The 27,185-nt window shown below is 34.7% G+C and overlaps 1 protein-coding gene across 1 annotated transcript in view; it reads right to left on the bottom strand.

The window, feature by feature from the left end:
* The window catches only part of LOC141713943 (uncharacterized), a 38,076-nt gene extending 14,388 nt beyond the window's left edge, over positions 1-23,688 (bottom strand). The window contains exons 1-3 of the mRNA XM_074517502.1: positions 23,574-23,688; positions 23,375-23,485; positions 22,679-23,293 (exon numbers count right to left, since the gene is read on the bottom strand). Coding sequence (XP_074373603.1) covers positions 22,679-23,293; positions 23,375-23,485; positions 23,574-23,688 — 841 coding nt within the window. The remainder of the gene's footprint in view (positions 1-22,678; positions 23,294-23,374; positions 23,486-23,573) is intronic.
* Positions 23,689-27,185: the final 3,497 nt, after the last annotated feature.

The raw sequence follows: 27,185 nt of genomic DNA, 5'->3' as shown, positions 1-27,185 counted from the left end.
TCTTAATGAAATCCATATGAAATGAGAGTTGAAAGTAGCTTGGAAAAGCTTGGAAAAATTTGAGAATGTTTGTCCCACATTGAAATAAATAAAGGAGGGTGTGTGCTTTATATGGTATTACCCACATGAGTAGTATACAACTATTAAGGTGTGTGATGGTCCATTGTGTTGTTGTGTGCTTCACGCGCGCACACACACACACGCGCGCCCCGCCCCGCACCGCACCGCATCGGGTCGGGTCGAAGGGCGATTTGGGTGAATGTCTCGGCATCTCGCGTACGCGAGGCGACCTGGGCGAGGATTTTATTTATTTGAGAATTATTTTAATTCGAATTTATTTATCGGTGACTGGATTATTGGGCTGGGTACTGAAATAGGCTAAGTCACTTTGTTAGTGGGCTTAGTCTAAATATATTGAACCTGCAAATAATCTGATCTGTAACAAGTTCTGATATCAGAACTTAAGAACTGATGAATAAAATCAGAACTTAACAAGTTCTGATATCAGAATCAGAACTTAAATACTGATGAATCAAATCAGAACTTAACTTAAGTTCTGATAATAATGTGGGTGTTAATGTGAAAAGCTGTTACAAATAATTTAAATTCAAAAGCTGATCAGTTTTGATTTTTACATTAATGAATTCAAAATCTGATCAGTTTTGATTTTTTTCATTAATGAAGCAGTTTAATTCAGACATTAAGTGTGTGGACAGTTTCATTTTTCCTCTCCTATAAATAGAGGCTAAACTGAATGAATAAGGTGAACACACTACATTCTCTTCTCTTCTCTTCAACCTCTCTGCATTTCTCTCCCACAAGTCCTGAAGTGCTGATATTTTTCGACGACTGAGGTGCTGGTCGAAGTGGAGCTTTTATTGCTGCTGTTAACATAAACTCCGAGCTGTTTTATCCTGGTGGAGATATTGTGCGCATCCCAAACGCAGCAGGTAGGGGCAATATTCTCTTCAAGAGTAGCCAGGACTTCGAGCAAGGCCTGGTGACTCAGCTGTGATCATTTTTCTTGGCATTTTGTATCTGTGAACCTGTATTTCATTCACTGTTAAAAGCTATGGTTTCGGGTACATCTTTCTTTCTCTCTACGTTATTTCAGTTACTGATTTTGTTTACCTGCATGTTTTGTTTTGTTAACTGTGGTCTTGGCCTAAACTTGTTAAATTCTTTATACACTTGCTTCTATGTTGCTATATTTGTTAGTGAGATTTACAACAGGTTCTGATATGGATATTCTGAGATTTTATTAGTACTTTATATGGGATATAAGTGTATGTAAAGATCGTCAGAATCCAAATCCGAACACTTTGATTTTTCCCGGAAATCTACTAGATACGGAAAGAATTGAGAAAAAGGTAACAGGATAAAAAGGATTTAAATTAAAGGATTATAAGAGAGGATCATAAAAAGGAATACAATGTATTGAGAAAGGTTAAGGGAACCTAAGTAATAAGATCCCGGGTATGATCCCTCAAACGAGAAACGAAAACGAAAGTTAAGCGAACCGTATAACAGATCAGCGGTCATTAGGCAAACAATTAGGAAGTTAATCAAAGGGATTAGAGAGGATGATGTCACCCAACCAATGAGAAGAGGACAAGGAGGGAAAGATGATATCATAGCATGACACAAGCATGACATAAGGAGGAAGGAGATGTGGATGGTTATTATCCACACAAAAATCAAGGTTAAATTGGTAATTAACCAAAAACAAAACAAAACTACAACCAACCAAAAGCAAAACAAAGCAAAACACAAAAATCTCTCTTTCTTCTACATCATGCTCTCGGCTTCTTTCTTAAAAAATGAAGATCCAAGCTCCACCACTTACTATTTAGCAAGATTAAGCTTGGATAAGGACTTTAAGGGTGATTCCAAGCCATTCTCTTGATTCTCCACTCTCCAAGGAAGGTATAAACTACAAACCCTAGCTTTAGTTTTGAGTAATTAGGAATGAATATGTTTGATATATTATATGTGAAGCATGATGCTTGATTGTTTGAAGTTTGGTTGAGTTGTAGAGATTAGTTGGTTTTGTGGTATTGTTGGAGTTGTAAATCTTGATAATTAGTTAAAGAACCTAAGTAAAGCTTTTAGTTCATGTGGGGAATAAGTATAAATGTTTAATGTGGATTTGTTGGGGCTGTTATGATGTGGTTTGGAGGGATGTTGGTTGTATGATTGATTTGGGGTTGAATTGTGGTTGGTTTTGAATGGTTTAAATTTGGGAAATCACGTAAACATAGCCATCGTAACGTCCGGTTTTCTTTAGACTGTTTTTGTGCATAACATTAGGACCCGAGAACCCCCTGCTAGATTATGACCATTGCCATGTCTAGATAGCTCATGTTACGAGCTTCGTTTTGATATATAGTTCATTCGATTCCGATGCACGGTTTAGGAGAAACGACCGTTTCAAGTAACGGCGTTTCGCGAACGAAACATTTCCCCTCACCTTACTTTGAAACATAGGTTAAAGACCAAAAAGGGTTAATTAATGTATGAAACAATTATGGTAAGAGTGTTAGGCAGTTGGTAAGACACTCGCAAAGGAATCGCTTTAAAACTCGTAATGGTTAATTTATTAAAAATGGTGGAGCCGAGGGTACTCGAGTGACTTAAGAGAATCAGTAAGCGCAAAACGATCGTTAGAGTCTGAGTTGGTTAGAGTATAGATTTACAAGTGACTTTGGTTTAATTCCAACTTACTTGTTGTTTATAGGTTACCAGACTCGTCTCGAGCCATTCATAACCCCCAGTCGCTCAGGCAAGTTTTCTACCCGATATACTGTTGTTGTGATGTAAATATATGTATATGCATTATCTTGTGATAGTGCATGATTGTTATTAGCAAATTTTGCGATATATTGGAGCATGCTGATATGGTATATATGCATGTCTGTTTCGTAATCTGGTTATCTATCTGTTGATTTCAATGCTTATAGTTGCATAATACCTATGCTAGAAATAAGCAAGTAGTTGCGTATACCCTTAGTATAGGGGATAAAAGGTGAACATATTTCTAAACCGGGAGTCGATGTTCCCGAGTATATTAAATATATATATATATATATATATATATGGATATAGTTTTTAAAACTATTGATCGAATAAGATTTATTCGATACCTTTATTTTATTATTTGAATATTATTTGAATATTCATTCGAGGGCTTATGACTCAGTTTATTTTATTATTTTATTATTTGAATATTATTTGAATATTCATACGAGGGCTTATGACTCAGTTTATTTTATTATTTGAATATTATTTGAATATTCATTAGAGGGCTTATGACTCAGTTTATATTATTATTGAATATTACTTGGATATTCATTTGAGGATGTATGACTCCTTTATTTATGAATATTATTTATAGTATTCATTCGAGGTATTATGACTCCGCTTATTACTTAATAATATTCTTTATTGTATTAAAGAATAAGGTGTCGATAATCAAACTTATTTTTGATTATTCAAATAAAGATATTACTTTCGTATAAGTATATCTTTGATTATTTGCTATTCATTCGAGTATAAGTTTTCCAACTTCTACCTCCATTATTCTTTATGGGAATATTATTTAAATAATAATATTCAGATATTTCTTTCATATTGGGACTGATTTATTTCATAAATCAGCATTACTCCAAACATTCTTAAAAATGTTTTCGAGTCTTCAAAATGAATTTAAAAAGGGTAGAGCGGATCCCAAAACTTGTTTTCAAATTCAAGATCTTCCATTTTAAGGGGACTTGAATACTCGCTCAAAAATCTAAGGGATCCGGCTCTATGGTGTATTTTATATTCGCAACAAGGTTGCAGTTTTGGTAAATGAATTGATTACTTACCCAACACTCGGGAAGTAAGTCCATCTATCGAGTCGACATAAGCAACATGGGCTCAGTGGGCGTCAATGATAGTGTAAGTGGCTCAGTGGGAGTCCATCAAATGCATAAGTGGCTGAGTGGCAGTCCAGCATAAGGTCCTATTACGACCAGGGTGATGACCAGTGGGGAATTCGTCCATCTACTAGTAGAAAAGGTTACTTATTGGTATCTTTGCCTGATCAGCAAGATATCAGGTTTATGCCAAAATTCTTTCCTTTCCAAATTTATTGGATATTGCAATTCTGTTCATACTTTACATGACAGAGGTTTTCAGGAAACGTATGTATATATATATTGGTGTATATATATATCGGGACTTAATGAAGTATATCATAACTTCATTTCCTTCAAAATATTTCAAAGATTGAACCTATTCAAGTCTTATCTTGTAGTCTCATCAGTGTGATGAACTTTTTGAAACTAATTATAACTTGAACGGTGGTAGTTCAAGTAGTATTTGGAAAAGATATGAGTATATTGGAGTATCTTGTAACTTCATCTTTTAAACTTATATCTAGTAAATGATTATCTTATGCATGACAAAGATTTTCAGAAAAACGTTGAGACAAGGTTAGATATATGAGATCACCTTGCAACGATATTTTTATACAGTTATACACTGGAACTCTGTGTGTATTATGCATGGAAGAGGACTTCCCATATTTTGAAAAGTATATATGTATATATACTGAATATTTTGCGACTACATCGCATTAAGATATCAAACTTGGTTCATTTCTTTTGACCAAGACTTTCATTAGTACTATGAGAAGGCTCATATATTGTTAATCATTATACATATTATTTTGGTGGGCTTGCTGCTCACCCTTGCTTTCTTCTTTCATCACACAATAACAGATAGAAAAGATGAACATGACCAAGCTCCCGATTCGCAAGCGATTAGGAAACGTTCCGCAGTTTCCTATAGGCGTTGATGTCGCTATAGCTGAGGTAGGAACTACCAATAGGCTAGGCTTTCAACTTTTGATGTACCAGACTTATGTATCTTTATCAATTGTAATAATGGCAAAGAAATGTAAATCTATTCAGAAACGTTTTTAAGGTGTATTGACATATAATTGTGGAATAAAACGACTTGTGATTATTTTTTTGATATTCATCTCTGAGACTATAACTTGTGGTGTGTGTGTTTATTGTGGGGTCACAGTACAAAGTAGTTGATTGTGTATTAAGATTGGGTGTTATTAAGGGAAATGGAACTCGTGACAACCCGGATCCCCGACCCCGGATTTGGGGGTGTTACAGAAGTGGTATCAGAGCTAAGCGTTATAAACCTCAGAGATGATGTGACGTTAAGATAATAAGTTCACTAAGATAATAAGAACTCTTGCCAAGTTCATAGTCGGGCTACCTAACATAGCACTGACAGTTAAAACCCTTATGGGAACCCTTATAAATATCATGATAGAAGCATAGTTCGTTATCGTAGATGGTAGCGGGACTCCAAACCCTGAGGTTGAGGAGCAACAGCGCGATGATGTTTATTACTAATTGGAGATCGAATTGTGGATCCGATAGAGTGTCCTAATGCAGGACCGGATGATGTTGATATTGAGGATGTAGCGGTTGCGGATGTTGTCCTAGAAGGGATAGTTGCTGAGGAGGATCCCATGGAGGATCCTGACAAGAATGAATAAAGGACCACTGATGAATTGATGACCATGGTTAGGTCGACTACCAGAGGTAGGATTGGTCGGTCACTACCGGAGGTTCGTTCAAGTTTGTAAAGATAGTAGCCCCTTTAACGCGGCTTACTCATAAGACTGAGAAGTTCGAATAGACAGAGAAATGCGAGAACAACTTTTAAGAACTGAAGCAAAGGTTGGTGACGGCCCCTATGTTGGCGTTGCCGGATGGAAAAAGGAGATTTTATGATTTGTAAGTGACGCTTCGCATAAGGAATTAGGGTGCTTCTTATATAGCACATCAAGATAATCACATCTGCGTCAAGATAATTAAGGGAATATAAAATTCGATATCCCCACCCATGAGCTTGGGCTCGTGGCAATAGTTTTGCCCTAAAGATTGGAGGTAATATTTGTATGGAGAGGAGTGCGAGATTTACCTAAGCCATAAGTACTCTAGTACATTTTCCCGTAGAAAGAGCTCAACATACGCCAGAGGAGGCGGTTAGAGCTAATCAAGAATTATGAGTGGGAGATTCTTTATCATTCGGGGAAAGCCAATGTGGTGGCTGATGCCCTTAGTAAAAAGGAGAGACTCAAAATGATAATGTCTTTGGGAGAGTTGATAAGAGATTTTGAGAAAATGGAAATAGTAGTGAAGGTAACCGGAGCCGGTACTGAAAAGCTGTTTGAGATTGCAATAGAGACCGAATTATTGGAAAAGAGCATATTGTGCCAGAAAAAGGTTATGAATGAAGGCAGAGAGCCAACAAATAAATATGAGATTAATACCGAGAAAGATGATAAGGGAATAATGAGGTATTCCTATAGAATTTGGGTTCCGAAAGTTCAAGAGCTTAAGGATGAGAACTTAGATGAGAGCCATAGTTTGAGGAATATGATTTAGGGCAAACCCTGAATGTGATAGTCAGGGAGGTTGCCATCAAGAAAGAAAGAACCCATAACATAATAGAGTGGAAAACAAGGTTTTTAATGTATAAGATAACCCCGATTATGGGAGAAGGTTGAAACATTTCATACTAAGGAAACAGAAAGTCGAGTAAGGAAAGGAGACCCGAGACGGTACTCCTATACGGCAATTTATGGACCTGTCTAGACAGAACTTAGACTATTATCCCCAACCACCACCTTGCGGAAACAATGCGATAGTTCTTTCAGGACCTTTAAGTCTCTAAGCTCTCAGAGTTCCAAGGAACAGGTTGACCTAGTCGAGGCAACAGCCTGGCTAAAGGAAATAGAGGAATTATTTGAGATTCTGAATGATTGACGAACCACAAAAGACTATTTTTGTCACTTACCCTCCTAAGAGAGAGACCACCCGCTGGTGAAAGACCAAGGAAGGCACGGAGTAAGAGATTATAATAAACTGATTTAAGTTCAGTCAATTGTTTTCGGGAAAGTAATTCCCAAAGATAAGGAGATAGTGTAAAAGCTTTAGAGCCAGAACAAAGGCAGAAGAGTATGATGAATTATGAATCTAAGATGTAAAAGTTGTCAAGATTCGTTCTGAGGACACGAATCCAGAATGACGGGATGTTTGAAATCAATGTTTATGTTGTGTTGGTTCATGAAATAATGATAAGAGAAAGGAAAATAAAAAGAAATTGAAGTGGAAAGGAATATAACGGCAATAGAGTTTGAGGAATGATAAGGGAGTTGGGTATGAGGAAACCCTAAAGACTCGTAGAAATAGAAATAGAAGAGTATGTAATCGTCAGGATGAGGGTGATTCACCATGAGTTAAAATTGATGGTTGAGGGCATAAGAGATACATATATTTTATCCCCTGTAAGTTGGGAAGATTCGAGGAAACCTTGAGATAATTCGAAGGATAAATAATGAGACGCGGATAGACTGAGGAGACAAGAAAGTAAGAAATTAAGAAAATTGGATGAAGGAAGTGACCTTCAAGAAGGTGAAGTGTAAGACCGGTGGCATGATACCCAGAAAGGGAGACGCCAGATATGAAAGATATCCCAACATTGAGGTGACTGTTGAGATAAACAACAAAAGTAAATAAGGAATTATTAAGAAGAAGTTCACGTTGAACACGATCAATATCTTCCAGAACATCCTTGTTATCTGTTAGGTCCCAATGTGTTTGTAGAAAGGGGGGTTGAATACAAACATTACTGAATAATCAAATTAAATGCGGAATAAAAAATGTGAAACAAAATTCAAGTTAAATAAAAATATTATTAAACTTGAAAGGTGTTACAATAACTGTATCGATTACAAGGAATTAATCTCAAATTAATTATCACAAATTTAGAATAAATTCGACATAAAGTTTTTCAATTTTTGCAATAATTAAAATCAAATGCTAAACGCGATTTAAGATTAAGTTCTAGGGATTTTGATCCGCTAGATTGTTACACAAGAACAAGATAAATAATTCTAGTGGTTTGGATTTAACTTTACAAACTAGAAATATGATCTTGATTTTCTGCAAATGAAGAATGAAATATTTGCTTTTCTTTTCTGCTATGTTCTTGCTTGTTGACTTGTGTTTGTTTGATATTGGATGATAAAAATGTGTTCTGCTTCTGCTGCTTTTTAAACAATCCACCGAATAGAAAATAGCTGGTATGACAATCCTTTTGACCTAGCAAGACTTTCGGTAGGACTATCCATTTCCAGTAGAACTTTTGGCAAGACTATTGTTAGAACTAGCAAGACAATCAGAATGAACTAGCAAGACAATCCTCCTCCCAGTGTAACTTTCGGTAGGACTATCTAAATGGCTTGGAAAGACTTTCGGTATGACAATCCAATTGTCATACCAGTTCAAATATTTGTCTTGCTGATTTAATCTTGAATATTAATTCAAAATCATTTCTGAAAAATGCATAATATTAATTCAGAATTAATTAACCAGTTAATTCAATTAATCAATAAATTAATCTTTGCAGATATAATTTATTTTCTTAATTAAATTATATGACTTAATTAATTAATAGAGAATTAATACTAATCTTGAGCAGCAACCATTCTTCTGCAAATCTTCTGAAAATCACTGAAAATTATGAATCAATTCCACCACTTCAATGTTGACACTCGATGTACTGTCTGGTTCATGAGTGACTAACTTCCGTGACGTTTCTTCATGTCTTGACTTTGACACTTTGATTTTCTTCAGATTAAATCCTTGTAATTATCTGATACCCTGACGAGATCTCTGTCACTTGATTAAATCCACACTCTTGTTTAATATCACTGAGGCATGATCAATTTCTTGAACTTCTTCCAGTGAATTAATTCCTCAAATCTGTAGATGAACCTTGTTTCTGAATCCTTTGACAGATATTACTTTGCGAGATCTCTCTGACGGTAGATCCACTATTTACTTATTACATTCTTATTTGAGTTGAGTTAAATTCTCGAATATACAAATAGGCCTATGATATATGACTTACAATCTCCCCCTATTTGTTTGTTAGAAAATAACACACAAATACCTAGAGGATAACTCAACTAACAAATAAGAAAAAGATATAAACATAAATGCAAAGTAAATAGTAGAAAAGTTCTGGACTAGATTTAACATTTTCCAGATTCCAAGTAGATGTTCCTCTAGACTGAACATATCTTCAAGTAGTTCCATCTTCATTTGTACAACCACATTTCCTGTTGAGAAGCCCATATCTCTCTTGCTTCTCCCCCTATGAGAATCAACTGATTAAAGAAGATCACCTTCGTTTACCACCTCTCCCGTACACAAATACCTAGAGGATAACTCAACTAACAAATAAGAAAAAGATATAAACAGAAATGCAAAGTAAATAGTAGAAAAGTTCTGGACTGGATTTAACATTTTCCAGATTCCAAGTAGATGTTCCTCTAGACTGAACATATCTTCAAGTAGTTCCATCTTCATTTGTACAACCACATTTCCTGTTGAGAAGCCCATATCTCTCTTGCTTCTCCCCCTATGAGAATAAACTGATTAAAGAAGATCACCTTCGTTTACCACCTCTCCCGTACAATAGGATCCGCAGATAAAGGCCAATGGTACTCCCCTTTTGAAAACAGCTTCTTCCCTTACTAGAAAATCACCTTGTGTTTACCACCTCTCTCGTACAATAGGATCCGTAGTTACAAACAACAATGGTGTGGTGTAGTGTACATATGTAGGATCTTTTTCTTCCTCCCTGCTATTTCTCCCCCTTAGTTGAGGAATCCTCCAAACTATTACTTAAGCTTTTATCTCCCCCTTAAAGAAGGAATGTATGCCGTCGTCTGAAGGAGTTCTCATATTTCACTTGGTTGGAAAAGAAATAACAAGTGTTTCTCTTTCTTCCTCACTGTGAGTGTGTGATTCTGTTTAGTGTACCTCACATGTGTTTCACTTTTCTCTCCACTCGTGTTTACACTCATTCTCACAAGTGTATCACTCTTCTCTCATAGCTCCAACATTCAGCTGTACCTGCAAGGAAAATCACCTTAGACATCCTTAAGGAGGTCACAGGTGGTGCAATGGGAGTTCACAAATCCCCATCCTTGTTAAACTCGTCAGATGAATCTGAGTCATAATTTATAAGTTGCTAGTTTCCCTTTTAGGGTTCCAGATTTGAATTCTGGGAAGGTAAACAATGATCCAAAGAATTTAGCATAAAGATCAAGGTTCCCTTCTAATGTCTGTGAAGACATTTCCTTGTGACTCATCAGGTAATATCTGAATCATTGTCAACAAGTTGCCGATCTGCACCTATGTCAGATCCACTATCCGCAGATGCATCCAGGGGATTTAAGCCTGGGGAGGTAGACACTGACCACTGACATATGGCTTTTGGATCAGTATCCTCTCCTAACACCTGTAAAGGCAAATGGTCTATTAACAAACCTTGAACAATCGAATCTGACCTTAAAATGGTCGAAACTCTTATTTTCGTCAACTCATCCTTTGTGTGTGTAAACTTTCCTTGTGCATCAAGAGTTGTTTATGTTTGAAGTGGTAACACTACATCGGATGCCCTGGCCGACAGACAAATTTTAATAGACGCACCCTGTTTAGAGATTGAATCTAGTAACTGTTTTTATGCCTTTTCAGCCATTACATCTTTTTGAGAAGATGTATGGGGGCTAGCAGTTGTCTCGGTTTAAATACTACTCATCTATGTAGGAGACAGAGCTACTGGGTTGACTACAGAACCTTCCTTATGTGGTGCACTAAGGCACTATCTCCCTCACGCTCATTCATACTATATTTAGTGGTAAGAGAGTGTTGGTTGGTTCTATTTCTGTGTTTGTCTTTACAGTCTGGGATAGACGTTGTGGGTTTTCAACCTCATGACTGTCAATGAAAGAAAGTCATTGGAGACTGAACCTGTAACACAGAACATATGGCACTATAGAGAGATAAAATGTATTTAAGATCTATAATGAATGAAAATTATACATTTAATCTTTTGAGAGTAATGATGTACAATAGTGATTTCAAAGGATTTTACATGAAATAAGAAGTCACTAATGTAGAAAGAAGTTTGATTTTGTTTTTCAGTATGAATGAGTTTTTGATAAAACATTGATCACTTAGGGTAAAGTCTAAGTAATTCTCATTCTTTTCAAAAGCTTACAAATATCTGCAACATAATGTTAACAACATATCATTGACCGATACTTGTCAAGTACTTTAGATTCTAATTGTTATGTTGCATAAACAATATATCACTGCATATATAAAACAATATGATTGTGCCTAATGATAAGAGAGTTAAAAATATGACGACTCTACTAGTTCATAATAAACAATAACTTCAGTTAGAGTGCCATACCATGTTCTTGACGATTGCTTGAGTAGTACTCTAGTTCATACCAACCTGAAGTGAGATTGTGAAGAAGAGATTGCATAGTCCAATAGATCTGCAGCTGCAAAGTCCATGAACTGTGGTGCATTGACTTCCTCTTTTGACTCACCAACCAGGAGTACACTTGTACACATCTTACTAGAGTCCAATTCCAAGTGTAATGTGCAGCAGGTGCCTGATATGTCGTAATATTCTCAAGTCTCGTCACTGGTGCTATATGTTAGATGATGCTTCCTGATAATAACCTAGCACACTATACAAAATTTTCACTGATAACATATCCAGCTTGCAAACAGCCATATCCCTCAGATAAACCTTTGCTGTTATCTCCAAAGCTAATCAGGGGGCCAGCTTTCTCAACCATATTTGATAGCAGGGCTCTATCTCCGGTCATATGTCTTGATGATCCACTGTCAAGAATCCACACTACCGGTTACACCTGTTTAATGCCCTGCACTTCAAATGGATTAGACCTTCTTCGGAACCCAAACTTGGTTGGGCCCGGCATACTTGTAGAATTGTCCTTTGTCAGGCAAAACAACATTTTTAATTTTAATGGTCTCAACATCCTTAATGACTGAATATTTGACCTTGTAAACAGCCTTAACAAATTTCTGTTTAGGCTTAAGCACAAATGTCTCCTTTCTAGTCTTAGAAGGACTAGCAGTCGTAGACCTATCATGCTTCTTGTTATTCACATGCTGACGAGGAGTAGTCTTATCATTAGAAACATGCTTACCATTAAAATAAGAATACATCATATTAAAAGCACAAGACATACAATTAGAAACACCACATGCTTTATGAGAGTGATTAACAGCAGGCAATTTATGCATGGTAGACATGGCATTTTTGTTATCCAATTCATGTGTGTCTGAGTTAGTCTCAGTTGCTTTCACAACTTTGACTGGAACTTTCGACACACTTGACTTGGAAACAACCTTCTCATTATCAAGATCTTCAGCACGTATTTCTTCTTGAATAACAGAAGAGGTCGCATCAAATGGTTCAGCAATTGATGGTTTATAGAGGGGTTCATCAACACCCTTAAGCACATGTGGTACTTTCCTTCCTTTAGCACAGACACGAGGAGGGGAGTTTATGCCTAATTCTCCAATAGCACCATTGTAATCATAACCTATTCCAGATGTTTGATTAACAGATTGCTTACTGTAGAACTCTTTAGCCTTCGAACAAGAATTGAAGTAGGCTCTAACCTTAGTCTCAAGACCGGTGATCTTGTCTTTGAGAATAGTTTCGAGTTTTCTATAACAGTCAACTCTATTCTCTAGAAAAGATACTTGTTCTTTTAATTTGTCTTGATTAATGTGCACAAGTCTTAATTCATTGACCTCTTTCTCAAGGTCTGTGATCTGTAAACTTAATAGTTCATTATCACGACGTGCACAATCTAAGTTACCTCTTAGATGATAAACCATTTCAGCAACAGAAAGTTTTACCTCTATTCTTGATGATGAAGCTTTTCCATCAATAGCCATAAGAGCAAGATTTCCTTCATCTTCATCTTCACTGTCAGTATCATCCCAGCTTCTTCCCTTTGCCAGATAAGCCCTTTCAGAGTTCTTTCTTACCTGCTTTGGCTTCCTACATTCTGTGGCAAAGTGTCCCAACTCATTGCAGTTATAGCATCTAATGGTGCTCCGATCAACCATCCATGTTTTGTATCCACCACTGCTGGTGTTAGAGGATGAAGATCCACCTTTCTGGAATTTGTTGTAGTTGGACTTGTACTTAAGCTTGGGATTCCTCTTGAATCTGACATGGGAGAATCTCTTGACAATTTGGGCCATTGACTCGTCTTCCAATTGCTCCAGCTCTTCCAAGGAATAAAAATCATCACTTGATTGATTTGTAGTAGGAGGATCATATTCTGCTATTAACATATTTTCCTCAGCCTTGGAACACTGTACCATTCTCTCCAATTGTTGAGATTGTTGTTGTTGTTGACCTTCAGCTACAAGTGCAGTAGATGTGTTGGCCATTATATCCTTCCCGTAGACTTCCTTCTGTTGAATCTGCTCTAACTCATAGGTTTTTAACACTCCATAGAGCATGTCCAAAGAAATCTCACTCAGATCTCTAGCTTCTCTAATGGCAGTGATTCTATGTTCAAGATGAGTTGGCAGTGTTAAAAGGAACTTTTTGTTGACCTCCCTGATTGAATAATATTTTCCATTTATGTTCAGGTTGTTGATCAACGCATTGTACCTCTCAAACACTTCAGTAATTCCTTCTCCTGGATTTGATTTAAAATATTCATACTCAGAGGTTAGGATCTCCAACTTGTTCTCCCTAACTTCCTCTGTGCCTTCATTGATCACCTCAATAGTTTCCCACATATGTTTGGAATTATTACAGTTCATCACATGTCTGTTCATCAAGGGATCAAGGGAATCAATTAAAATTAACTAAAGGCTGGCATCCAAGGAGGCTTCATTTTTTTCAGCAGGAGAAAAATCCTCAGGATCTTTAGGATAGGTTCTGGCTTTGGTGATCACAACATCATCTACTATCACCTCCGGTTCAATAACCATCGGAGTTCTTATCCCCTTCTTTAACAAGTTTGAATATTTGGGATTTGCCACTTGTAAAAATAAGAGCGTCTTCTTCTTCCACATAATATAATTCTCTTTATCAAATTGTGGAATTTTAACGGTTCCAACTTTTTGTGAAGTCATTATGAATTTTTGAATGAATAAAAATTCAAGGAGTTGAAAAATCACAAAAGTCTAGGATCTTGATTTGTTCGTTAATCAGAAGGCTCTGATACCAATTGTTAGGTCCCAATGTGTTTGTAGAAGGGGGGGTTGAATACAAACAGTACCGAATAATCGAATTAAATGCGGAATAAAAAATGTGAAACAAAATTCAAGTTAAATAAAAATATTATTAAACTTGAAAGGTGTTACAACAACTGTATCGATTACAAGGAATTAATCTCAAATTAATCATCACAAATTTAGAATAAATTCGACATGAAGTTTTTCTATTTTTGCAATAATTAGAATCAAATGCTAAACGCGATTTGAGATTAAGTTCTAGGGATTTTGATCCGCTAGATTGTTACACAAGAACAAGATAAATAATTCTAGTGGTTTGGATTTAACTTTACAAACTAGAAATATGATCTTGATTTTCTGCAAATGAAGAATGAAATATTTGCTTTTCTTTTCTGCTATGTTCTTGCTTGTTGACTTGTGTTTGTTTGATATTGGATGATAAAAATGTGTTCTGCTTCTGCTGTTTTTTAAACAATCCACCAAATAGAAAATAGCTGGTATGACAATCCTTTTGACCTAGCAAGACTTTCGGTAGGACTATCCATTTCCAGTAGAACTTTTGGCAAGACTATTGTTAGAACTAGCAAGACAATCAGAATGAACTAGCAAGACAATCCTCCTCCCAGTGTAACTTTCGGTAGGACTATCTAAATGGCTTGGAAAGACTTTCGGTATGACAATCCAATTGTCATACCAGTTCAAATATTTGTCTTGCTGATTTAATCTTGAATATTAATTCAAAATCATTTCTGAAAAATGCATAATATTAATTCAGAATTAATTAACCAGTTAATTCAATTAATCAATAAATTAATCTTTGCAGATATAATTTATTTTCTTAATTAAATTATATGACTTAATTAATTAATAGAGAATTAATACTAATCTTGAGCAGCAACCATTCTTCTGCAAATCTTCTGAAAATCACTGAAAATTATGAATCAATTCCACCACTTCAATGTTGACACTCGATGTACTGTCTAGTTCATGAGTGACTAACTTCCGTGACATTTCTTCATGTCTTGACTTTGACACTTTGATTTTCTTCAGATTAAATCCTTGTAATTATCTGATACCCTGACGAGATCTCTGTCACTTGATTAAATCCACACTCTTGATTTATATCACTGAGGCATGATCAATTTCTTGAACTTCTTCCAGTGAATTAATTCCTCAAGTCTGTAGATGAACCTTGTGTCTGAATCCTTTGACAGATATTACTTTGCGAGATCTCTCTGACGGTAGATCCACTATTTACTTATTACATTCTTATTTGAGTTGAGTTAAATCCTCGAATATACAAATAGGCCTATGACATATGACTTACATTATCGTTACCAGATTAGGCAAGAAAAGCGGATAACCGTTGTTATCTTTTGGAGGCCATTTTGATTAACCTCATTTTGTATACAGATGTTATTGTGAAATTAGGCATATACTATCGAGGTGGGAATGATTGAATAAGACACCCTTATTAGGGATATATGACTTGATTTATCCATGGAAGGATGCAGGTACCTTTTAAAGGTGGAATTAAGAATAGAACATCGATAACTTAAAATGAATCCTAGGGGAATGCATAAAGGTTGGCATTTCACCCTTAATAGGGACAGTATGAGTTTTGACAGTATGATTTGGAAAGGATTAAGGTAATAACGACCTTTAAGGATCAGTGGAGAAATTTTTCAGAAGTATATAGACAATGGTTTTAGTATTAGTAAATGGTATTTTGATATGCCCTGTATCTAGGGAATACAGGAGGAACGATTCAAGGATAACCTTAGAGGTTTTACAAGGAGAAAGGTAATATTCAAAATTCTCAAGAATAGAAATGTTGATAAAGGAAATGTGTCGTAATTATAATGATGCCAAGTGGGGCACATGTTACACCACGAGAAAGTATGGATCGAACCAGTAATGGTCGAAATTGTTCAGGGCAATTAGGACTTAAGATAAAAGATGTTCTAAGTATGATTGAGAGTCAGTCGTGACAGTGATTAACCTCTAAAGACTGAGGCAATAACTAATGGAAAAATGGTGATATTTTTTTTTACTTATCAGATTTTAAGGAAAACATCTTCACATAAGCTGTGATTGAAATGAGGTAGAAAATTATTTGGAGGTGGTTAAAATGACATTGACTGTAAGGAAATTTTACTATCAGGAAAGGCCAAAGAGGTGGCCGACACTTTAAAGGTAAGAGGATAATTATAGGCGCTTGTGCCAAAAGAATACAGTGATGATGGTTAAAGCTGTGAAGGTTGTATTATGGTTTGGAAGATTGACATTCCTTCTGATGACTGTGCAATACCCAACCGTAATAGTAGTTGGTAAAGGTTTAATTCGTGTAATCGCCATGAACGGGCTATCTATCTTAGAAGGTCCTATCTTGAGATAAGCCAGGACCATGTTTCAAAAAGGACTAGACGAACCTTTGAGTAAGTCTTCTATTTAAGGCATATGATTTAGAATGGTATTAACCTGCTATCGTTGCTTTGATTGAAACTCTTCTGCAATTGTATCTGCTTCATGTCATGTATGTATGTCAGGATCATGAGTGTTCTTCATGAATCAGGAATGGTGATTATGTTACCTCCTTAAAAGGATTTGATACGACATGTATGGACTCCGTATGGTTAGATATTAAGATTTCATGGAACGTGAATGACGACAGTAGGTCAGTAGTGGACCATAGTAATGCAGCAATGATTCTGCGAGTAATGAGCTGGTTACAACCGTGAGAGTTGTATTGGAATGGATGTTGAGATTGAGTACCACTAAACGGGTCGTGGTAGTGTATAAGTTATCATTAATAGACTAATTAAGTAGAGTATCTACCTATTGAATATTTATTCTTTCTTATCAATAGAGAGTCGTATTATTATACGAGGAAGGTTACGGTGCAAGCATAGAATTCAAGTAACGATGATGTCTAGAATGAGATCCCAGGTTCAATTTTCGGTATCGAAGGAGTTTCAAAGGTGATTGTGTATAAGCTCGAGGAAGAGCATGGGTCCATAGAATGATGGACGGAATAGCAAAAATATTTAGGCATGTGAAATACGATGCTATAATACTTGATGTTGATATAAATGCATATATGTTTTGTTCTCCTATGACAAACCTCTATAGTTCAGAGGTAGATTCCAAGCCAGATATTTTATGGCAATACAATTATTTTTTTTGGTACGTATATACAATTCTCTTCAATTCGTTCTTTTCTCTTCTTTTTATTTCATATAAGCTGAGAAGAACAACCCTTCCAGAAGGGGAGGTATTGCCGAATGACTATCTATCTGTGTGATAGAAGCCTAGTAGGATACCATCTATTGTTTAATTGCTTGTCAAGTACTAAAGGCTGGCCACCTTCTGTACTAACTATGCGATATAACAAGTGTTCATGATCATAGTGATCTCTCAATAAATTATTTTACTTCTATATGAAGGATGAAGCTTTCGATAATAGAAACAGCTGAAAAAGGAGTAGTAAAATTTTGGTGGTATTCGGAATGGAAACACATTCATGATACTAAGGTTGACGTGGTTATTAAAAGGTTATAGAACGCTAATGAGCAAAAGTGTAACCAGTATAATATTAGGAACGGAGGGCAGTAGCGATTACGAACTGGAAAAGAATGGGTGTTGAGAAGCAAAAGCTCTAATGTTAAAAGCTATAATGAGAGTCTGTGCAATAGACTTGAAAGAAATTGGAATGATCACTTAACACGGATTGAGTTTTCTTATGACAATAGATCATATGTCATTATCGAGATGTCGCCTTATGAGATCCTTGAGGGAAGACAATGTCGATCTCCCTTATGTTAGGATGAAGTTGTAGAGCGCAAGATGCTCGGACCCGCAGTAATCCAAAGGACCAAGGATATAATAGATCTAATCAGAGGACGGCTGGTAGTAGCCCAAGATGGACATAAGAAGTATGTCGATTTGACACGAAAGGACAAGGAATAGGAAGTAGGGGACCTAGTGTTGTTATAGGTATTCCCTTGGAAGGGGTTAATGAGATTTGGAAAGAAAGGAAAACTAAGCCCAAGATACATTGGACCTTTTGAGATACTAAGACGGATTGGGAAGTTGGCTTACGAGCTAGCCTTACCCCCGAACCTGCAAAAAGTTCATAACATGTTCCACGTATCAATGTTAAGAAAGTGTAATTCGGGTGCCAGATAAATAGGGGCATATGAGCGCATAGACATGTAACCCGACGTAACCTATATGGAGCAACCAGGAAGGGCTATAGAGTGAAAAGGAACAAGTGCTTAGGAGAAGGGTTATCAAACTAGGCAGAGTTTGGTGGTAGGACCACAATGTGGGAAAATTTACTCGAGAGTTAGAAAGTGCAATGCTAAGAGAGTATCCCTATTCATTTTCTATCTGATTCCGGGACGGAATCCTTTTAAGGAGGGGAGACTGTAATAACCCCAATTTTTGGGAAATTTTGAAACCCTTATGAATAGTGTTTTTGCTAAATGAGAAAACTTTTCATGCCACACTATGTAGGGGTTCTGATATGGATATTCTGAGATTTTATTAGTACTTTATATGGGATATAAGTGTATGTAAAGATCGTCAGAATCCAAATCCGAACACTTTGAATTTTCCCGGAAATCCACTAGATACGGAAAGAATTGAGAAAAAGGTAACAGGATAAAAAGGATTTAAATTAAAGGATTATAAGAGAGGATCATAAAAAGGAATACAATGTATTGAGAAAGGTTAAGGGAACCTAAGTAATAAGATCCCGGGTATGATCCCTCAAACGAGAAATGAAAACGAAAGTTAAGCGAACCGTATAATAGATCAGCGGTCATTAGGCAAACAATTAGGAAGTTAATCAAAGGGATTAGAGAGGATGATGTCACCTAACCAATGAGAAGAGGACAAGGAGGGAAAGATGACATCATAGCATGACACAAGCATGACATAAGGAGGAAGGAGATGTGGATGGTTATTAACCACACAAAAATCAAGGTTAAATTAGTAATTAACCAAAAACAAAACAAAACTACAACCAACCAAAAGCAAAACAAAGCAAAACATAAAAATCTCTCTTTCTTCTACATCATGCTCTCGGCTTCCTTCTTAGAAAATGAAGATCCAAGCTCCACCACTTACTATTTAGCAAGATTAAGCTTGGATAAGGACTTTAAGGGTGATTCCAAGCCATTCTCTTGATTCTCCACTCTCCAAGGAAGGTATAAACTACAAACCCTAGCTTTAGTTTTGAGTAATTAGGAATGAATATGTTTGATATATTATATGTGAAGCATGATGCTTGATTTTTTGAAGTTTGGTTGAGTTGTAGAGATTAGTTGGTTTTGTGGTATTGTTGGAGTTGTAAATCTTGATAATTAGTTAAAGAACCTAAGTAAAGCTTTTAGTTCATGTGGGGAATAAGTATAAATGGTTAATGTGGATTTGTTGGGGCTGTTATGATGTGGTTTGGAGGGATGTTGGTTGTATGATTGATTTGGGGTTGAATTGTGGTTGGTTTTGAATGGTTTAAATTTGGGAAATCACGTAAACATAGCCGTCGTAACGTCCGGTTTTCTTTAGACTGTTTTTGTGCATAACATTAGGACCCGAGAACCCCCTGCTACATTATGACCATTGCCATGTCTAGATAGCTCGTGTTACGAGCTTCGTTTTGATATGTAGTTCGTTCGATTCCGATGCACGGTTTAGGAGAAACGACCGTTTCAAGTAACGGCGTTTCGCGAACGAAACATTTCCCCTCGCCTTACTTTGAAACATAGGTTAAAGACCAAAAAGGGTTAATTAATGTATGAAACAATTATGGTAAGAGTGTTAGGCAGTTGGTAAGACACTCGCAAAGGAATCGCTTTAAAACTCGTAATGGTTAATTTATTAAAAATGGTGGAGCCGAGGGTACTCGAGTGACTTAAGAGAATCAGTAAGCGCAAAACGATCGTTAGAGTCTGAGTTGGTTAGAGTATAGATTTACAAGTGACTTTGGTTTAATTCCAACTTACTTGTTGTTTATAGGTTACCAGACTCGTCCCGAGCCATTCATAACCCCCAGTCGCTCAGGCAAGTTTTCTACCCGATATACTGTTGTTGTGATGTAAATATATGTATATGCATTATCTTGTGATAGTGCATGATTGTTATTAGCAAATTTTGCGATATATTGGAGCATGCTGATATGGTATATATGCATGTCTGTTTCGTAATCTGGTTATCTATCTGTTGATTTCAATGCTTATAGTTGCATAATACCTATGCTAGAAATAAGCAAGTAGTTGCGTATACCCTTAGTATAGGGGATAAAAGGTGAACATATTTCTAAACCGGGAGTCGATGTTCCCGAGTATATTAAATATATATATATATATTTATATATATATATGGATATAGTTTTTAAAACTATTGATCAAATAAGGTTTATTCGATACCTTTATTTTATTATTTGAATATTATTTGAATATTCATTCGAGGGCTTATGACTCAGTTTATTTTATTATTTTATTATTTGAATATTATTTGAATATTCATACGAGGGCTTATGACTCAGTTTATTTTATTATTTGAATATTCATTCGAGGGCTTATGACTCAGTTTATATTATTATTGAATATTACTTGGATATTCATTTGAGGATGTATGACTCCTTTATTTTATGAATATTATTTATAGTATTCATTCGAGGTATTATGACTCCGCTTATTACTTAATAATATTCTTTATTGTATTAAAGAATAAGGTGTCGATAATCAAACTTATTTTTGATTATTCAAATAAAGATATTACTTTTGTATAAGTATATCTTTGATTATTTGCTATTCATTCGAGTATAAGTTTTCCAACTTCTACCTCCATTATTCTTTATGGGAATATTATTTAAATAATAATATTCAGATATTTCTTTCATATTGGGACTGATTTATTTCATAAATCAGCATTACTCCAAACATTCTTAAAAATGTTTTCGAGTCTTCAAAATGAATTTAAAAAGGGTAGAGCGGATCCCAAAACTTGTTTTCAAATTCAAGATCTTCCATTTTAAGGGGACTTGAATACTCGCTCAAAAATCTAAGGGATCCGGCTCTATGGTGTATTTTATATTCGCAACAAGGTTGCAGTTTTGGTAAATGAATTGATTACTTACCCAACACTCGGGAAGTAAGTCCATCTATCGAGTCGGCATAAGCAACATGGGCTCAGTGGGCGTCCATGATAGTGTAAGTGGCTCAGTGGGAGTCCATCAAATGCATAAGTGGTTGAGTGGCAGTCCAGCATAAGGTCCTATTACGACCAGGGTGATGACCAGTGGGGAATTCGTCCATCTACTAGTAGAAAAGGTTACTTATTGGTATCTTTGCCTGATCAGCAAGATATCAGGTTTATGCCAAAATTCTTTCCTTTCCAAATTTATTGGATATTGCAATTCTGTTCATACTTTACATGACAGAGGTTTTCAGGAAACGTATGTATATATATAGGTGTATATATATCGGGACTTAATGAAGTATATCATAACTTCATTTCCTTCAAAATATTTCAAAGATTGAACCTATTCAAGTCTTATCTTGTAGTCTCATCAGTGTGATGAACTTTTGAAACTAATTATAACTTGAACGGTGGTAGTTCAAGTAGTATTTGGAAAAGATATGAGTATATTGGAGTATCTTGTAACTTCATCTTTTAAACTTATATCTAGTAAATGATTATCTTATGCATGACAAAGATTTTCAGAAAAACGTTGAGACGAGGTTAGATATATGAGATCACCTTGCAACGATATTTTTATACAGTTATACACTGGAACTCTGTGTGTATTATGCATGGAAGAGGACTTCCCATATTTTGAAAAGTATATATGTATATATACTGAATATTTTGCGACTACATAGCATTAAGATATCAAACTTGGTTCATTTCTTTTGACCAAGACTTTCATTAGTACTATGAGAAGGCTCATATATTGTTAATCATTATACATATTATTTTGGTGGGCTTGCTGCTCACCCTTGCTTTCTTCTTTCATCACACAACAACAGATAGAAAAGATGAACATGACCAAGCTCCCGATTCGCAAGCGATTAGGTAACGTTCCGCAGTTTTCTATAGGCGTTGATGTCGCTGTAGCTGAGGTAGGAACTACCAATAGGCTAGGCTTTCAACTTTTGATGTACCAGACTTATGTATCTTTATCAATTGTAATAATGGCAAAGAAATGTAAATCTATTCAGAAACCTTTTTAAGGTGTATTGACATATAATTGTGGAATAAAACGACTTGTGATTATTTTTTTGATATTCATCTCTGAGACTATAACTTGTGGTGTGTGTGTTTATTGTGGGGTCACAGTACAGAGTAGTTGATTGTGTATTAAGATTGGGTGTTATTAAGGGAAATGGAACTCGTGACAACCCGGATCCCCGACCCCGGATTTGGGGGTGTTACACGGGCCATAGCTGCTAAGAACATAACCTTGGTTAGAAATTTTTTACTCTTACAGGTTCTTTGAGGATCACATTCTTCTAACAAGTGATAATATTTCTCACACTTTTTACTGATGTAGAACCATTTTTCATCAATGTGAATGACGTTAAACATACTCACAAATTTAGGATCATTTCCACTATCTTTATCAAGCATGGATAAACAAAATTGAACTCGTGTTTTTTTGTTGGAATCCTTCAACATTGGTTTGAAGGGATTAGTATGATGGCGTATCGATTCACCAGATTGAAAGCTACGGTGCAAGGCTGACTTACTCACCTCCATAGCACTTGCAGTAGATCGAATGGTTGTTCTTTTAGATAAAGGGATGTTCCGAAATTGTTCACGATCGATTTGAATTCTTTTACGCCCACAATTTTTAGTTTTTCGATGATTGACATCTACCTTATTGTTAGCATCCGCTAATGAATGTCTACCCTGCATCCATATACGTGAGATTGTGCGTGTTGATACAGAGAACAATTGTGAAACTTCTTTTATGGTACCCATTGGGAGCCTCCCATCTAAAATTCTTTCTACCAAAGCTGGATAAATTCGTCCACGTTCGTCATTAGACAACTCCTTTTTTCTTTTGGATGTCTGACCACCTGGTGACTCCTCTCGTTCACCTGAATTTTTAAAAAATGAATATTAGGAGATATTCTATACGGCAAGAACCGACATAATACAAAAAACTGTTGTAGAATTACTGTCAATTTCTAGAGGTTGGTTCAAATCTGGTATGTTCATAGTTCGTTCTCTTTCACCATGCTGCATAATTTTCTCACCCAAATTATGTTCAGTAACATGATCTTCTGGTGCTGCAGTTGTGTAAGTTAGGTTTGAATGAAAGTCTAAGAAGAGAATGTATCTACTGGACAATCAAGTAAAAACATTAAACATAGATACCTGAATTAAGATCAAATGGTTGATAATTGTTTGCACCTTCTTCCTCATTGACATGATTAAGTATATCTTCTTCACTTGCTGAAAAATTTAAATCCAACATATATCTGAAACTCATCGTGCGTGACAAATTTTGATATGAAAAAGTGGTGTAATGATGCTTCAGTATATAGGTAAAATTGGAGGGAAGAATTAGAATTTTGAACCATTTTAAAGATGATTTTTGAATGTAATCAAAAAAATTAGAGGGAAATTTGGTAGAAGTACGTAGAGCAATGAAAAGAATTGGATTAAAATGAATGAAGAATTCTAAGAGAGTAGTAGTAGGAGTATATATGTAGTGCTAAAAGCTTCATGTAAAAATGAATGAGAAACTGTGTAATCAAGGGTCTATTTTGATAAAAACGAAACTGTTTTCTCATCATTAAATGACTTAATCACACATTGATTAAGGGCAAATATGGAAACATATTATAAAATTAATTTTTCCTTGGCATGTGCATTTTACCCAAATATGACAACTAAAAAGGGACGGAGGGAGTATTATTAAATAACTTATCTTTGAAGACATACATACAAACAAGAAGATACTCTTTTATGCACATCAATTTGTTTCAATGCCCACGTGATGCGCCAACTTCTACTATTCATCACTGAAAGTTCCGATAATTTGCACGGTCAAACAGTCTCTGCTAATTTGTCTGGTATATTGAAGACTTGGCGTGTCAAAAGTAGGCGCATACTCTAGTTGTTCATGCCTCATACTTATCCTCAATATTAATGTGGGATGACATCCCTTTATTTATATTTATTATTTTTATTAAGTGTTCATGTTTTTCTTATTGGCATAGGTTAATCGGCTTTTGTCGTGTTTCCGTGCTATGTAATATACCCAACACTGACTTTTATCCGTTCAAGTTGTCAATTTCTTACTGAGTTAATTTGACAATTTCGTTGTCCTGATAATTTAATAACTATCTAGATAAGTTAATAATTTTATCATCTAAATAACTTGATAATTTTTTTGTCCGGCTGACTTTGCAGCCGTTAATCTTCACACAAAAAAATGTGTAGTTTAAAAGTTTTTTATATCTTAAAATTGACTGAAGTCATTGTTATAATCATGAAAATACACATCAAAGATGTTGAATGCATCCTACATAAACATAGCTCAAAAATTATTCTAATATTATTACTTGCATGTGTTTGCTAATACAGTGGTCCGGTACATATTCTTGGCACACAGATCCTAAAAGAGTTATCTAAAATTGTAGATAAGATTTTGGGTAATCATCCCATAACTAACATAACAATCCGTTCGAGACACATGTCATTTTTTAGCAATGTATTGAAATGTATAGTTTATAGTTTTTGAAATTTTATTTTTGCAGTTAGAAAAAATTATATATTCTCTAATAATTTAATTACAGTGTACAAAAAAAAATAATGGAAATAGTTAATACACGGTGATTATTTAGACCGTCAAGTAATGATTTATTGTGTTACACTTATTATTTTCTTTTTTTACAGGCTTTGACAATTCCGGTGATAACAAATATTTTGATTGTACGTGCTCCCTAAGTTAAATATGTTGTTTTTTATTACAATTACCGTAGTTCTAATATATATGAGCTTAAGGTGATGAAAATTCATTGCAGCGGTGTTTAGTTAGCAAATATAGGCATAACTACTATTCATGCATGAGATATGTTCTTTTGAATATGTCATTGTGTGTGGTAGTGTTGGTGTCATACCATATATGGTTTTCTAGTATATAGACTATGTAGCTTTATTTTAATTGTTCTCGATTTTATTCGTGAATGATTTTAACTTGTGGTATACACGGGTTAGTTAAACTGACCAAACCAACCTTATTTTGCTCGAACCAAATTGACTTTTCTTAAACCAAAATGTTTTTGGTTTGAAAACATATAAACTCAAATTAATTAAGTTGGATGTGTGTTTCGATTTTTTTTAAACTGATCCAATCTAACCCGATTAAAGAAAATATATGATATCATTAATTTAGATACTCTTGTTACTTTACATAATCCAAAAAGCCCATCTATTAGTAGTCTCAAATGTATATTGACTGTTGTTTGGAGTCAAGGTCATGACCCTTGTACTGTACTTTGGATCTGTTTGGCGGTGTCGCTCGCATTAGTTGTTATTTCTTGCCAATTTTATACTTTGGTGTGTAGTATTCTACTTTATTTGTCATTATGCTCCCTGTTCAATCGCCTAGATAACTTATTTTTTATAGGAAGTTTTATTTTTTATTTTTTGGTAAATAATGTTCAAGTTATTTTATATTTCTTTGTTACTTCGTACCCAATAGATTTTGTTTTCAACGCAATCACCCCAATCCAAACTGAAGTACATCAAATGAGTTAGATTACAAATTTATTTTTTATGGATTGGGTTAAAAATTTATGAACCTCATTAAATTGGGTTGGGTTGTTAAAATCTCGTAACCCGAACAACCCGAAACACATACACCCCTAATTTCAACCTTTTTTCATATACAGTTTCAGTAATTAAGTAAATTGGCTTCTTTCGTGCCAAAATTTTCTAAATTCGTTAAAATTTTAATAAGTATTAGTACTTAAATTTCTAATATTTTAATATTATACGATAATTTCTTGTGATTAATTTAATTATTTTCCATTTTTAACATAAAATATATCAAATCAAATAATATATTTTAGTGTGTGCATAAGTTTTATTCATATATTATAATTTCAAATATGAAATTATTTTATAATAACATAAAATATTTTTATACGAAATTAAACAATTGCAAGAAGTTAAGTGGTTCATTCACAAACTTTTAAATTCATAAATAATTGTAATTATATGAAATAATATAAAATTTATATTTTTTTTGTAATTAGAGTACTCTCTAAAATTGTTGAAGTTAATACATTTTCCAAATTACATTATTTGCTAGATTTTTTTATAAATGTGTAAAATTTAAATGAATATTGTTATTCCTATCGTATATGAAATATAAATTATAATTTAAAATTTGTTCTTTAAGAATTCAACATTATTAAAAAAAAGTCATATACACGTAGTTGAAATTTTGATATTAATATGTATTTTGTTTTAAGAAAGTGGAATATGGAAACAAATTTGATTGGGTACAACTCCAATAGCTTTAACCGATTATGCTATTATCTAGACCAGGCATTAAATACTTTTCAAAAATTGGGTCAAGTCAATGACAAATTATAATAAATCACGCTAGCATTTTTATTGATTTGACCTTATAAAGGTCACTAACATATTCATTCATGTGGGTGTAGGATGTTACAAACACCTTCTTTTATTGGTATAGTGTCATCATCGATTCAATAAACAAACTTTCTAAATCCTTTACTTGAAAAATACACTTTACCTCGATATTTTAATGCTAACTTCGAAATAAGCTTAAATATATTGCTCTAAATAAAAAGTTGAATAAATTTTTGAATCGCGGGTACACTTAACACTACTCAATTTATCTCATAATTGTTGACTTATTTGATTTTTTATTATCAATTTGATCAAATAACAAATTTTTAAAATTCTATTTTTCTTAAATTTTACTAAATATACTTTATAATAATATAA

This window comes from Apium graveolens, chromosome 3 (genome assembly GCF_009905375.1).
Source record: "Apium graveolens cultivar Ventura chromosome 3, ASM990537v1, whole genome shotgun sequence".
Taxonomy (NCBI): domain Eukaryota; kingdom Viridiplantae; phylum Streptophyta; class Magnoliopsida; order Apiales; family Apiaceae; genus Apium; species Apium graveolens.
Note: the sequence above shows the minus strand (reverse complement) of the source record. Positions and strands in the feature narration are given on the sequence as shown.